Source organism: Pristis pectinata, chromosome 24 (assembly GCF_009764475.1).
Source record: "Pristis pectinata isolate sPriPec2 chromosome 24, sPriPec2.1.pri, whole genome shotgun sequence".
Lineage (NCBI taxonomy): Eukaryota > Metazoa > Chordata > Chondrichthyes > Rhinopristiformes > Pristidae > Pristis > Pristis pectinata.
In genome coordinates, this window is record NC_067428.1 from 19,684,798 (window position 1) to 19,700,284 (window position 15,487).

General features: G+C 42.7%; 1 protein-coding gene across 1 annotated transcript in view; it reads left to right on the plus strand.

Annotated features, from left to right (window-relative positions):
• The window catches only part of celf5a (cugbp, Elav-like family member 5a), a 405,311-nt gene that overhangs the window by 217,142 nt on the left and 172,682 nt on the right, over positions 1-15,487 (plus strand). Inside the window, 1 exon segment of the mRNA XM_052037531.1 lies at positions 661-709. Coding sequence (XP_051893491.1) covers positions 661-709 — 49 coding nt within the window.

Here is a 15,487-nt window from a genome sequence, read left to right on the forward strand (position 1 = left end):
TCTACCTTGCTGGATCTTCAGCCCATAGAAATAAACCACCCCTCTCACATCCCTACTCTCCCCACGTCTACCCTTCTGATATCCTGAATTAAAGAAATTCAGCACATATTAAATGCTCGGGCATCTGTGGCCTGGGTGGGTCAGCAGCAACCCCCCAATCAAACAGACCATTCTGTCAAAGGGAAAGCCCCTGCCTGTGTGTTCCAAAGGCACAAAGCTTCTTGTTTCAATTGTTGGTCTAACATAAGATGACAGATACCTGGATTTAGACAGCCCAAATTCTTGGGAGGCAGTAGAATAGGCTGCAGAGTGAGAATGCTGGTGAGATGACCAAGAGTTGTGCCAGTCACTCACTATTCCAGCAAGCAGCTTATTAAAAGAGCCCAGATAATAAGCTTTGAAGAAAACATTTATTAATTCAATACAAATCTCATTTTTTCTCCCACCCCTAGCCCCTCCAGTGGGAATGATGATGTCTGGCTTATAACACTGCAGCAAGTACTGTGAATTCTAATTTTTTTTGCAATGTAAGACATTGTCAAAGATTTGAAATGTGTCGCCAGTGCCTTGAAGTGACATTGTGATTTATGACTTGCTAAAGACACTGCTTTCAATAGACATTCTAATCCCCAATTCCTCTTTCCTTTCTTTATCTTCTAGATGAATCGACCCATTCAGGTGAAGCCAGCGGACAGCGAGAGCCGTGGAGGTAGTTGTAACTGATATTTTATTGAGTTGGAGATGTCAGTCATGGGACTTCCTTAATATTTTAATTAATAATGACTGAATACATTTGGTTGAGTGGATTTAAATGTTCTCACTATTGACAACTCTTTCCCATCTTCCTCATCCTTAACCCATCCTCTGGTGGTACAGCTGCTTGCTGGGGAATGAGAGTACAGAGGCACCATAAGCAGTTGGTCACCCCTCTTGGCTTCATTGACCAGGGCAGAATATCACAAATGAGCAGCTCCCAGGACGTCTTGAGTCCATTCTGTTCATACTTCACATCCAAACCTTGGCATATAACTCACCAGATAGCAACTGGGGGGTTTTCTTTTCTTGAAAGCCATGCATCACTAACTGGGACCAATTGCTGCATGCCAAGCGTTGCTCTAATTGAAGTTGGATAACTTAGATCTGGTTGGAGTTTGATCATAAATGATCCCATCAGGCATAGTTCATTACTACAACAGGAAGTGCATAAACTTACTGAGGCATGGCGAATGAATGACTTCTTTTAATGAAGTGAATACCCAAGGAAGGAGCATTATTTTTGATGGCAGAAGTTATGGGACAAAGTGTAGTTGTGGCATACAGCTATGGTGGCAGCATTTATACCTCACTTTAACTGTGTGATACGATGCTCATATTTATTTAATAATTAATTTGTATTAAACTTAAATTAAGGTTTCAAACTGTGGCTCCCCTGTGCCTCTGTGGAGAGTTCTGGCATATGGTTCTCTTCAGAAAGTAGAAAATGAACACAGATTTTAGTCTAGTCTGTAAGAGGTCTTGTAGAATCATACTGCATAGAATAAGGCTATTTGTCCCATTATCCTTATGATGTATTTTTGGAAGTGCAATCAAGTTACTCACCAACATCACCCCACTCAGACCTATGATCTTTCCCCATAGCGCTGCAGATCATTCCATCTTATGGACACAGGAATTCCCTTTTTGACGGCAAGTGCTGATTCTTCCTTCTACTGGCCAGTGTTGGTCTGATGTACACAGGGTGTTGCAGGTTTACCCCAGGTTTGCACTGATATCACTGATGGTTTGGCATGAGAATCACAGAATCTTTATGGCAAAGAAGGAGACCATTCAGCCTAGCTTGGTGATATTAGGGAAGCTCCACCCGGTCTTACTGCCATTAAGCTGGGGTAGGGCATGGTTCGGAGAGATGATTGCTACATGGGGGCCATCTCTTGAAACCGCTCAAGTATGGAACCGGGATATGAATGGAATTGAGCTTCCTTCTGATGGAACCCCACCAGTCCTTCCCATAATGGTCACATAGATGCCCACACTCACAGTGCAATCTCATACAAGACGGCAGAGAAATGGGCCCGAAGGGAAGGGAGAGTTGCTTCTTTAAGATGACTCTAAAACTAATGTTACTGATGGTGCAGTGATGACATTCCTTGTGTAATACGATGTCTGATAGAAATCTTTACCAGGTTGCAATGCTTCTTTAACATTTGTTTTAATATCCTGCCTATAAATTTCTTCAGCAAGCTTTGTCATATGGAATTTTAGGCTGATCTGTGAGAGACATTACTATACTGTGGATATGTTGGTCTCATTAAACAAACAACAATATTGTTAAGGTGAAAATACTTGTATTTGATTGCTGAAGCTAAACATGTGTGAGTGCATCAGACCCCAGTTATAGTTACTTCCCATGCAGTCAATTCAGTTGAAGTCAATGGAACTAAGTGCTGGGAGAACCTCTGGTGGCCGGTACTTCCTCACTGATTTAGTACTGCTACCCAAAGACAACTTTTTATTTTGAGCAATGAATTGATGTGAAAAACAATAAGAAATGTACAAAGTGCTGCAGACAATGCAAAGTTTGCTAACAAGGATCTTTGCGGATTTAAACTTCTGGTCTGACAATAATTAGAATTCCACTATTATAGCACAACCTCAAAACTCCAGATCCTTGAGAGTGCACTGTTGAAATTCTTTGTCAGTTTGCTGTCATTTCCTTGCTGTGCTTTGAGATATACCATGAGACAATGCACTGGACAGAGAAGGGAGCATGGTTGACTTGGAAAGAAAGCATGTTGAGAACATGAAATACAATTACTGTTTTAATTTTTACTGGCACCTAATCTGAGGACGATACAGTCTTTTCAGAGAGTGAGTTGATTTCTTATGGTTAATTATCATGATCAGAAACAAGGTTTGTGTATAATTAGACCAGGAGTTATAATCGGTTAGGTTTCAATTCTTGGCCAATGGTTGCCTTAGCATTCATCTGTCCAGAGCCTACCTAGAGGTAAAATTGGTGCCTATTGTTCCTCTAATCCTCCTTTAGTTATTCTTTTATTTATCATGATTGTTGGTACTCCCTCCCACCTTCCCAACTAATATTATAATTCTTAAGGCACTAAAGAGAGAAGCTTTTGGTATAAATTCCTGCTATTATTTCTCTCATTCATCATGTGATCATTTGGATAGCCTTGCAATTGCATTCCCTCCCTGTGCCCAGGCAGGTGCCAAGCAGATTAGACTGGGACCTGGGAGGGAGGATAAATCTGGTTTCAAGCCAGGGATGTTGAATGGTGTTAAAAAGACAGTGGTCCACAGAGTGAAAGGTTGCAGTGTTGCCCACACTTCATTCTTGAGGAGAATGCCAACAGTGCATCCAGATGCCAAAGCAGCAATTCTGACTTTAACTCCTCTTCGCTGCTGGCTTGACCTACCTGCTTGGATCGTCCTTCAGGACTCTATCTGAGAATTGTGAGAATTAGCTGCACCGTGAAAGGAAATTAATAAAAAAAAAGTTACAGCCATATTAGCAAACATTAATGTATTTTGAAGAGCTGCTTGATAATTAATTAAAGATGAGGGACTCTACATATGGGAGAGATTGGGGAAGCTAGTATTGTTTTCTTAGAACAGAGCAGGTCAAGAGGAGATTGGATGGATATGCACGAATTGATGAATGGGTTTGATACAATTGACGTGACTGAAGGACTGATAAACAGAGGACACAAATTTAAGACAAGAAGAGGTGGCATAATGAAGCATCTTTTTTTAAACCCGGTGAGCCATTGTGATACATTACCCAAAAGTCTGGTGGAAGCAGATTCAGAAATAGCTTTCTAAAATGAACACCGGTAGAAAAATCAAATTGCAGGGTTATGGAGAAAGAACAGGAGAAACTATTTTTAAGAGTTGGCACAAGCATGACAACCTAAATGGCCTCCTCCTCTGCTGTGTTATAATTTTATGACATAGGAAAGAAAGACTTACATCTATATAATGGTTTCATGGTCTCATAATGCTCCAAAGCCTTTGGCAGCCAGTGAAGTACTTTTGAAGTATAGTCCCAGTTTTAGGAACAACAGCAGCCAATTTTCACACAACAAATTCCACAAACAGCAATATAGCCAATCTATTTTACTGATTGAGTGTTCAGTATTGACCAGAACATTGGGAAGAACAGATAGGCAATTAGTTTAAAATTGCATCTGAACAGTGGCATTTCTGATATGGCAGATTGTAAGGAAATGGTTGGGCAGGTATTATAGTAGTGAGTGGTGTGGGGTTGAGTGCTGTGCTGTATTGGGGCCAGGTCAATTAAAGGAAAGTACAAGACCTGCCTTGCAAGGGGCCCGTCCACCACTGCATCAGGAAGACATGTGGTTCCAGGAGTGTCCAATGAAAAGGAGCATTGCAGAGTGAATCAATACACATAAAGTGCTGGAGGAGCTCAGCAGGTCAGGCAGCATCTATGGAGGGAAATAAAGAGTCAATGTTTCAGGCCGAGACCATTCATCAGGACTGGAAAGTAAGAGGGCAGAAGCCAGAATAAGAAGGTTGGGGAGGGGGAGGAGCACACATAGGCAGGTGATAGGTGAGTCCAGGTGAGAGAGGGAAGGTAGGTGGATGGGGGGGGGGGGGGGAGATGTAAAAAAACTTAGAGGTGACAGGTAGAAGAGGCAAAGGACTGAAGAAGAAGGAATCCGGTAGGAGAAGGCAGTGGACCATGGAATAAAGGATGGAGGAGGGGAGGAGAGGAGATGGGCAGGTATTCAGGCGGGGAAGGGAGCCACAGGAATAAGGGAAGACAAAGCATTTGGGGGGGGGGGAGAAAAAAGGGGTGGGGTTACTGGAAGTTAGAGAAATTGATGTTGAGACCATCAGGTTGGAGACTCCTCAGGCAGAATGATATCATTCCATGTGCTCCAGAAATGGAGAAAATTGAATTTTTGGAATGGCATGAAACAGCCTGGAGATGGTCATTACTGCATTTCCCTCTGAAAAATGGAGAATTACAAAGAAAAGAACCCCATTAAGTTGTTGAATTTCCAGTGATTTATCCTTAAGGCTCCAGTAGAGCTTCTTTGCATTGGTTTATTGTCTAGGCCTTAGTCAGGCTTATCAAGAGAATGGAAGCCTAACCTTCATGAACACCTCTCTCTACTGAAAATTTATGCAATTGCCTCATAAAAAGTTATGTTATATTTACCAGGAGGTTTGGAGACTAATGGCTCCTGAGAGCCATCAGTGTTGTTAGATCTCTTCAAACCGAGGAACCATTTCTTTCAATTTAATGGAAGATTATGTATTTAGAAGGCTCATTTTCAATATTAACTCACCAGCTAACTCAATGACCACCAACCTTTGAACAATAACCTAGAGCCTGACTACTCAACCAAGCCCAAAACAACGTGACTATGTGTTCTGGATTTGTATTGGATTTGGTAACGAGATACTTATAGGGCTTTGGTTAAGTTTAGATTGGCCATGGTTGAATTGGTTTTAATTTCATATCTGAGCAGATTTCTAAACTAGGAAACACCCCACCCCAACCCAACAATATCTGGGTGATAAAACCTATGTATCTCTTTATTACAGAGGTAATTATTCTCGTTTCATTTCAGTTGTTTTACCAGAGGCACAGACAAGGCTTCTTGCACAAGGTTCAGTATATTGATGATGAGAGTTCAGGAGGATGGTCCTGTTAACATTTTCAATACAAACATGTTAAGCTTTGGACTTCCTGCATTTGATTGGACAAAATAAGTAGTCTTGGAAGCTTTTGCAGTAACTCAGATGTCACCTTTTTCCTCACACTGATGCTGCCCCATCTCCAATTGGGACAATGCGATTGGTGGAAGGAAAGAGGAACAATTGAGTATAAAGTGTTACAAAAAGGAAGTAAATTGTACAAAGGATGGAACACATATTGTTGCATAACAAAGGTAGGGTAACAGAAAGCCTGGGCCTAGTGAATCATTGCCGACTGCTGCTTGTGAACTATCTCAATTAAATATTATTTTCTGCACAAATAGTTAAGTCAATGGTGGTTTCCTTGGGTGAAAGGTAAAAGTTGAGATGCTGGAAGGTTTTAAGGGTTTGCGGATGCTGGGAATTTTTGCCGTTTCTGAGTTCCCTCTCACTCCATCCAAGCTGACTAAACAAGAACTATGTCACGGGCAATTCCTGTGTTTCCCATGCTAGTCTATATTACATGTCCCTCTCTGAGATTCCACTGGTTGGGAAAGCCCTTTCCACCTGTTCTGTCATCTTTTGACATTGTGGGCCATGTTTCCGGTAGGGAGAGACTCCCCCTCTTGTCAGACGTCCATAAAAATTGGCGATATCACCCTTCTGGATGCTGACCTGACACCCACCCCTTATAACTGATCTTCCACCACCTTTCCCTCACTGGAAGGGATGGCAACTCAAGCCTCCTGAAGTTCAAGGGAGCTTGCTTAATCTTTAGATGATTCGTTCAATTGCAGAGGATAAAAGATTTGTATTTATCTACCAAGATGCCATCTTAGGAGCATCACATGAATTACTAGTTATGTAACACAGACAGGTAGAGGAATATCATCATGATCATAAAATTGCTTCTTATTTCTAAGTAATAAAAAAAGCAGATGCTGGAAATTTAAAATAAAAACAGAAATTGCTGGAAATACTCAGCAGGTCAGGCTGCATCTGTGGGAAGAGGAACAGAGTTAACAATTCAGGTTAAGACCCTTCATCAGACTTGAATGACTTGAAGTGTTAATTCTGTTTCTCTTCCCACCTTTGCAGTCTGGCCTGCTGAATATTTCCAACATTTTCTGATTTTATTTTATTTCTAAGTAGTTTGATTGCTATTAGGGTTGTTTGATTAGGGTTTGTTTTCACTTAAACATCTTGTATTGCTACAACCCCTTTCCCATAGTAAAACTTTCCAAGGCACTTCATAGGTAAGTCACTAGCAAAACTTGAGACTGATCCTCATGAGGACAAGTGACCAGAGCACTGCACATGATATGAAAAAACAAACAAACTCACATCCCTCAGAATGGACCTCAGTCCTGGAACCAAGCAATCGCTCTGCATTCAAGCACTGACACCCAACATATTCTCAAACTAATTGCTAGAGAACCATTATGAAAGGTCAGGCCTGTCCAGATTCATGTTGTTGAGGCACAGACGGGTTTGGCGCTGCAATAAGTTTCCTTTCCAGTACAGCTGACCCCTGCGGCACATGGGGGGGGTTGCATTCCCAGGAAATAGCCATATTGTGATTCTCCTTAACATGAAGCCACGTCATCTGCACATGCATCAAGAAACGCAAGTTGAAAAAAATTAATTTTGTGTTGATTAATTTACTTTTCTTCAAACAAACTCTGTGAGCAGATTTTATTCTGCATTTCAAATTTTTGTAAATCTGTAAGGGGTAAAATTTCTGTAACCAGAATGACCACAATGTAGGGGTTGCCTATACACCATCAAGCAAAGGCAAGAGCACAGAAAACATGTGAGGAGCCCAATAGGGAAACTACAAAGATTATTTTTTTCTTATAGAACTGAGATGACAATTTGCATTTATCTTGACAAGCAGCAGCATATTTGGTTGTGCAGCTGTGCTGTGTGTTGTGTGGTCGCAATTACCAGCTATAAATTAGGAAGGGATAAAAGGCAGATAGTGTTACTCAGACACAGGAGAGCAAAGGATGGAATCAGGTGTGACCTTTACAGATTGACCTTCCAATGCCAGGGAGTGGCCCGTCGCACAAGGCCTACCTGTTTGCTGCTGTTTGACGGGACAGAATCAACTACATCAGCTTTGTTCAAGCTCTGGTACTGTGGGGAGCTGTTTCCCCACCGGTTTCTAATCCCATAGCCTTTGAGCAGTGAGATGATTTATTGTTGTTGAAAGCCCAGGAGGATAGAGTAAATTAGTTTTATTTTCCTTTGTGAGGTTGAGGCAGGCAAACACAGCTTGAGCAGAGACAGCTTGGGGTCTACAGCAAAGGCTTTATATCTTTAAACTGATAGAGATTTTCTTGTGTCTTGTTCCAGAGAGGCTTCTGCTACGCACTAGACTGCTCTTGTACAGAACCCAGCAGCCAGTGTTGTCTCTTTATGAATGCAAAGCAGGAATTGCAAAGTTGAGAAGTTTTCTTGGCTATGCTCAGTCACCTTAATATTTTGTTTTGTGCTTGTTGAACTATGGCTTTCTGAATGACATAAAATTTCCAATGTTATACTTGATGGCATAACAGAGAACTATGAGTCAACAGCGTAGGAACTGAGTGGTGGAATGGAGGTGGAGAGAAAGGGATAGAAAGACACAAGGGGAGTGTGAGGTACAGACAGAGAAAGAGAGAGAACGAGGCCAAGGGAGAGAGTGTGGAGTTTGGAAGAGAGAGGAAGAGGGATGGAAATGGGAGGGGGGGAGGGTGGGAGAGAGCAGGAAAGAGAGGGAGGGAGAGGGATAGGGAGCAAGGAAGACTAGTAAGGTGCAGCAGAAAGAGGGAGAGTGGGAAAGAGAGGAAGGAGATTAGAGAGAACAATTGGAAAAAGAGAGGGGAGATAGATGGAGGGAGCTTGGGATAATGAGCAGCTGGTCCCCCACCTGAATTTTCTAATTTTTGCATATATTTTTAACAGTTTAAAAATATGTTTTATTATCTTTCTTTGAGCTCATTTCAGTAATTGCGACTGATGAAGGAGGTAACGTGTGCAACATAAACACCAACGTAGTTCAGTTGGGATGAATGGGTTCTTCCTGTGCTGTAAAATTTTATATCAGTAAATAGTTTGTGCTCATCACCCGAATGTGGTGCATGGATTGTTCTCCCCAATGTCACCATTGGGTTTTCCCAGGAAACTGCCCCAATAATTGGCCTTCACCCACAGGGTCCTCTTCTGCCAACCATCTGACCTTTTGTCCAGTTCCCTCACCACCAACCTTGGGGCCTCCCTGAGTGAGGCTCAGTCCAGCATTTCAACCTCTTGTCGGAGACACAAGCTTGCACACACCGATACATATTACATTGCTCTCACTCTGCCCTCCCAATGCAGGTGTTGACCTGTTTTAAAATACTTGTTATTTTGGGTAACAGTGGCGGCCACCCCTTGCCGTGCATGCACTCAGAATCACATGCAGTGCTGCCTGCTCCCCCCTAGGACTTGGTTGAAACTGACCCAACATGCTGCAGATAACAGCTGGCACAGTGAGAAGGTATCATCAACCTGTCAGGCCGAGCTGGACTCAAGCCTAGATCCAGTGACTAAAGGGCAGTGTGCTAACCCACTGTGCTGCTCATCTTACATCATGATTTAACAAAAGAGAATGGTTACTGCCCTGTAAACAACCATTCATGCCATCAAATCGATGCTGGCTCTTTGTAGAATAATCCTGTCAATCTTATTCTTTACCCCAAAACCTTGCAAGTTTTTACCTCCAGATAATTATCCAATTCCCTTCTGGCACAGACGCACAACCTTCAGCCCACTGAGTCTGCATTGATCACCAACACCTATTTACTCTAATCCCATTTTATTCTCTCCGCATCCCCTTCAACTCCCCCCAATGCTACCACTCACCTACGCTCCAGGGGCAAATTGCAGTGTTCAAAAAAACCTGCCAACCTTCATGTCTTTGGGATGCAGTATGAAACAAGAGCTGCTGAAGGAAAGCCACATATTCAGAGGAAGTACGTACAAACTCCACACACACAGCACCAAAGGTCAGAATTAAACTGCGGTCACTGGAGGTATGAGTCAACAGCTCCATTAGCTATACCACTGGGCTGCAGTGCCACATGCGATCTGCATCCATCACTTTCAAACGGTGCATTCCAGTTCATACTTAGTCCCTGCATGAAATAGGTTGTCCTTGGTTGATAGACCCACTGGATCTGTTGTCAAGCACTTTAAATCTCTCTCCTCTGGTCCAAATGGGAACAACTTCACTCTCAATACACTGCCAAAACCATCCAATTTATTTACACTATCAAATCCCCTCACAGCCTTCTCTGTTTGACAGAGAACAACCCCAGATGCTAAACCGATCCTCATAACTGAATTTCCTCATCCCAGGGACATTATGGTGGAAATGTGCTCCAGGTAGCAAGTATTCAAGTAACGAATCCTTAGTTTTCTGTGAAGTACATCTTTTTACTTCACTGCCCCTTACCACTCTGCCCCACCACTTCCACCGGTTCCTCTTCATCCTGATTTCCAATGGTCTACAATTGGTATCTTTGCCTTCATTGCTGAGACCCGAATCTCTGGAACTCCCTCTCTCAAGTTTCCTCCTCCTTTAAGATATCTGTTAAAATGTGATCCTTTGTCCATGATTTTAGTCACCTATCCTGACATCTGTCTCAAATGTCATAGTCTCCACGTTAGGATTTGAAGGCATTGGTGAAGTTGCAAGAAAGGATGCACAAGGATCTTACCAGAAATGAGGGAATTCAACAAGGCTCATCCATCTGGACTCAGTACTCCAGAAGAGAGAAGGGTAAAGGATTGTTAATGTGATGGTTTGATAGAGTAGCTGCAGAGAAAATGTGGACAATTCAAAACTAGAGGGCAAAAATACAGGCTTCGAGGGAATTCAGGAGAAAATTCCCAACTCAAGGAGAGATGATAATGTGAGAGAGATTCAGGTGAACAGTGGAGACATGGTTCAAAAAAAACGGAACACATGAGGAAGAAAGGAATAGAATCAGAGAAAGTTGCGGTCCCTGAGGAGGCCATTCAGCCCATTGTGTTAATGCCAGCCATAATTGATTATCTAGATTAATCTCACTTCCTAGCTCTTGGTTGATAGCCCTGCAGGTCATGACTCTTTAAATACTCATTCAGCTACTTTTTAAATCTGTTGAGAATTTCTGCCTCCATCACCCTTTTAAGCAGTGAATTTCAGACTTCCACTACTTGGCTTCTCAACTCCTCTCTATTAATCTATGCTGAGTACTTATTCTACTCTCAATGAAGGAAAATAGCTCCTTCCTATTAACCCTGCCTCGGCCTCCCATTATGTTACACACCTCAATTAAATATCCCCTCTGTCTCCTTTGTGACAAAGAAAACTATTCTTTCTTGCGCGGTTTCTTCTCATAACTATAAGTCACCAGCCTTGGCAATGTAAACACTCTCTGCACCCTCCCCAGTCCTATCGTAGAAGAACTTACTGATAGAAATCAAAAAAGGTGCAAATGCTGAAAATCTGAAATAAAAGCAGAATATGGCGGAGACACTCAGCAGATCAGGCAGAATCTGTGGAAAAAGAAACAGGGTTAATGTTTCAGGTCCAAGTTGTCAGAATGGAGAAATGAGAAAAAAACAAGTTAGTTTTAATTTGCAGAGAGGGTGGAACAAAAGGAATGGCTCTGATAGGGTGAGGCCAGGGGAACCGTGGGGATAAGCTGTAAACAAGGTTATCTGGACAATGGGTTAATTGGGGGGGCAGTTAGACAGAGAGAGCATGAACAGAAGCTATGAAAAGAGGGCAGTTGGAGAGTATGTTCAAAAACAAAGGATCGTAAAAGTTGCTAAATACAGAGCTGTAGGACATGCCCGGCAGGTCAAGCTGTACTAATAGAGAAGGAAAGCACAGAGGTGGCCTACAGCAGGACTGACAGAAAAAGTGAGTTCCCTGATATTGTAGAATTGAGTTAGAAAGGCTGCAACATGCCCAGCCAGAAAATGAGGTGCTGTTCCTCAGCTTGCATTGGGCCTCACTGTAATAGAGCAGGAGGCTACAGACAGATAGGTTAGGGTGGGAGTGGGATGAAGAATTAAAGTGGCAGACAACCGGGAGCTCAGAGGTGCTCTCCTGGATTGAGTGCAGGCACTCTGCAAAGCAGTCATCTGATCTGTATTTAGTTTTTCCGGTGCGGAGGAGACCACATTGTGCACACCAAATGCTGGATTGCAGTAAGTGCAAGTGAACTGTTGCTTCTTTTGGAACGACTGTTTGGGTCCCTGGATGGTGGGAAGGGCAGAGATAAAAGGACAGGTGTATGGGGAAGTCCTGTAAGAGGGCAAGTGGTTGATGGAGATGGAAGAGTGAACTAGGGAGTTGCAAAGGGAATGGTCCCTGTGAAATGGTGATAGGTGAGGGGGGGGGGGTGTCTGCTGGTGGAATCTTATTGAAACACAGTACTGTTAGTGGAAGTTGGCCATACACAATTTAGCTGGTCTATTTCGTACATTAGAAATGTCCTCTCACGCAAAAGTACTTCACTGGCTGTCAAACACTGGGACGTCCCGAAGCTGCAAGAGAAACTATATAAAGTCAAGATGGACTTTCTATTTGATGGAAAGGCTTGTGCAGAGCATGAATGCTGACATAAACTTGTTGGGCCAGATGGCCTGCTTCTGTCTTTGTACGTTCGATGTGGGAGTAGATATAGTAAGCTCGACGATTAGCTCAGAGATGCTGTGTGAAGATGTGGAGGATGCAGATGGAACAGAACTGGTGCACAATTTTTATCAGGGCTTGTAGTCAGGAACTGTCGACTTAATGATGGGACGGGAAAAATGTGTCTCTGCCATCCCTGGCAGCACCATGGTTGTTTACATTTTAGGCATGCCATGGATAGAATGAGAAACATGCAGCGCTTCCAATAATATTCCATAAAAGTCAACTGTGCTTTCAGTAGTTGGCAGGGCTGTTTTTCCTTTCCCTCTACAGTACCTCATACTCCACCTTGTGGCCTGGAGGTGGAATTACTAGGCCTATTATCACTCTGGGTTTTGGGGTTCAGGTCCACCAAGTAGTTCTGTGGCTCAGACCTTATCACTCAGCATTGTGAAGGAGTACTGCTATCAGATTCCCTCAAATGTGCAAAGCAAACAGACAACTTCTGTGTTGTTTTTATGAAATTCCGATTTCTAATCAAATGAGATACAAACCTCTACGTTACCAAAACAATTTCTTTCCACTTCATCCTATCCACGTCCAAACATCCCCCATCCACCATAAACTCCACTGGAATGCCACCTGTACCACGCCCTCTGTACTAAACCCCACTTGGTCACACCCACTGGCCTTCATGAGCTCACAGTGCCTCCAACTCAGACAATAAATTGAATTTAGGACCTGGAAATCCCATCTTTGCCTCCACCCCTCCATCCTCCTGTCCCCTCCACCTCCACTCTGCCTCTTCTCAGGCTGATTGGCTCTAGATATGGATCACACCTTGGGTGGCAGTGCCTCCTGCCATCTCAGCCCTACTTTTTCTAACTTCTGTGCGAAACATCTCCACCCAATTAACAGACATCAAGAGCCTTTATTTTCCATACCACTGCTCTCCTGCCCTGAATCCCAGCTGTGTGTTCTTTCTTCCCTTCCACTGATTACATTTGTGTACCAGAATCATTGAATCATGTAATCATTGAATTGTCTGCAGCACAGAAGGGAGTCCATTTGGCCCATTGAGTCCATGCCAGTTCCTAGTCAGTCCTGTTCCCTTGCTCTTTCCCAATGCCCTGCATATTATTGCTGCTGCTGCATTTAATGCTTTGCACAAATTTGCTCTCATTGTCTTGTCTGCTCTGTGAAAAACAAGTTTTAAAATGGGCTGTTTTTCTTGCGTGTGACATTAATGCTCTGGGGAGATTACTAACCGATGCTCTTTGCCAGAAGATATTGCTCAGAGATTACCTGCTGCTGATAGACAAAAAAAAGCTAGGAATGCTCATTTCCTTTTGTAAAAGGAAAATGGATCTTATTAAATCAGAATGCTCTTCTATTTTCAATTCCTCCCTCCCTCCTCCCCCACTTCCAAATGTGCCAAACATACTACATTATGGTTACCTAAGTGCCACCTAGCATCTTGCCTATATGTTTATTATTCAGAAGAAACATAAGTGTTGACAGACTATTCAACTGAAGAGGACATTTCATCCAAGGGCAGAAATTATTGAGTTTAATTGCAATGACTCTATTCCCTACATCTGTACCCACTTTTCCCTTCCATCAAGCTCTTGGAAACTTGTCTAATATACAGTATATTTTGTCTTATAATACTGCTGTGGAGCATCTTGGGATGTTTTACTGCAATAGAGACTCTATATTGTTACAAGTTGTTAACCCTTAGTGCGTTCTGCTAAGTCAGCCCTAAGTTGTAATTAAACTTGGGCTCATCATACAATGAACAAAAAAACACTGCAAGGACTTTCTGAATTGGATTCCAAACACATTTCTTTTATCCTTTTATGGGTTGTATGCATGCCTTGCAAGAACTTTTTTATTACCTGTCCCTTAATTGGTCTTGAGCTGCCTTCTTGAACTGCTGCAGCCATGTGGTGAAGGTACTCAAGAAGTGTTTTCAGTTTGGCAATTCCAGGAATTTGAACCATGTTGAATGAAAGAATGTGAATTTTTTCCAAGTCAGAATGGCATGTGACTTTGTGGGGACCAAGTAGATGGTGGTGTTTCAATGTGTCTGCTGCTCTGTTCTTCCGGGGGTAGAGGATTAGGAGGGATTATTAAGGAAGCCTTGGTGAGTTGACGCAGCATTATCTCATTGACATTGATGATGGTGGATTCAGTAGTGATGATGCCATTGTTAGTCAAGAGCAGGTAGCGAGGCCATCTCTTGCTGAAGACCTCATTCCTTTGGTGTGCACGGATGTTAATTCTCCTTTATCATCCCAAATATGAGCTTCACGCGAGCAAGGAATTTCATCGCACCCTGATGTATATCACAATAAACTCATCTGAAACAGACCCAGCTGCATGTGGGCATGGATTGCTTCTTTATCTGAGAGAGGTAAATCTTCCCCAGATGTAGTGTTGTTACGTTATATTGTTGTTATATTACATTATATTGTCGTACCCATTTTAAAAACACCATAAAATTCTTTAAGAACACTGTGAAAAAGTTAGGGTGTATGCAGTAGCTAGTGCAAGCTAATCAAATGGTAGCACATATCCTTTTAATTGAGCAGCAATATGTGTGTGAGTGAACTAAATTGCCGAGTTTACGCTAGCCTTCAACCATTTTAAACCTCCTTCCCCTCCCTCACTTCTTCTCCAAGAATTCTCATTGTGAATTTTGTTTGTACTGTTTGTAATGAAATTGGGCATCCAGTATCAAAAGCAAATTTTCCCTGATCAGTTAAAACAGATATAAAAATCTTTGTGAGAGGGAGGTTAGGTGCGCCTCCTGGTTCTGAAGGTCAAGAAGATCTAGGATTAAGTCTCGGTCTGTGCCGAATGAGTGAGTTTACAGCAGGGCACCAGAGGGGGTGTCATAACCATTTTCTATTCAGGTCAAACAAGGAAAGAAAAATCATCCATGCTTTGCAAACCTGATTGTTCTGCAGGACGCTGGAAGTGTGGGACAATAGACAGAGACAGAAGAGTGTGGCATGTGGGCAGAGGTGGCCAGTGGGGATGATTTTGGTTTGTAACAGGTTATCCTGGGAACTTATCCAGGGAGGTGGCCCTGAAACCTTTCAGCCTCTGATTGCTGCCTGGTTGGTCCATTGTCAGCTG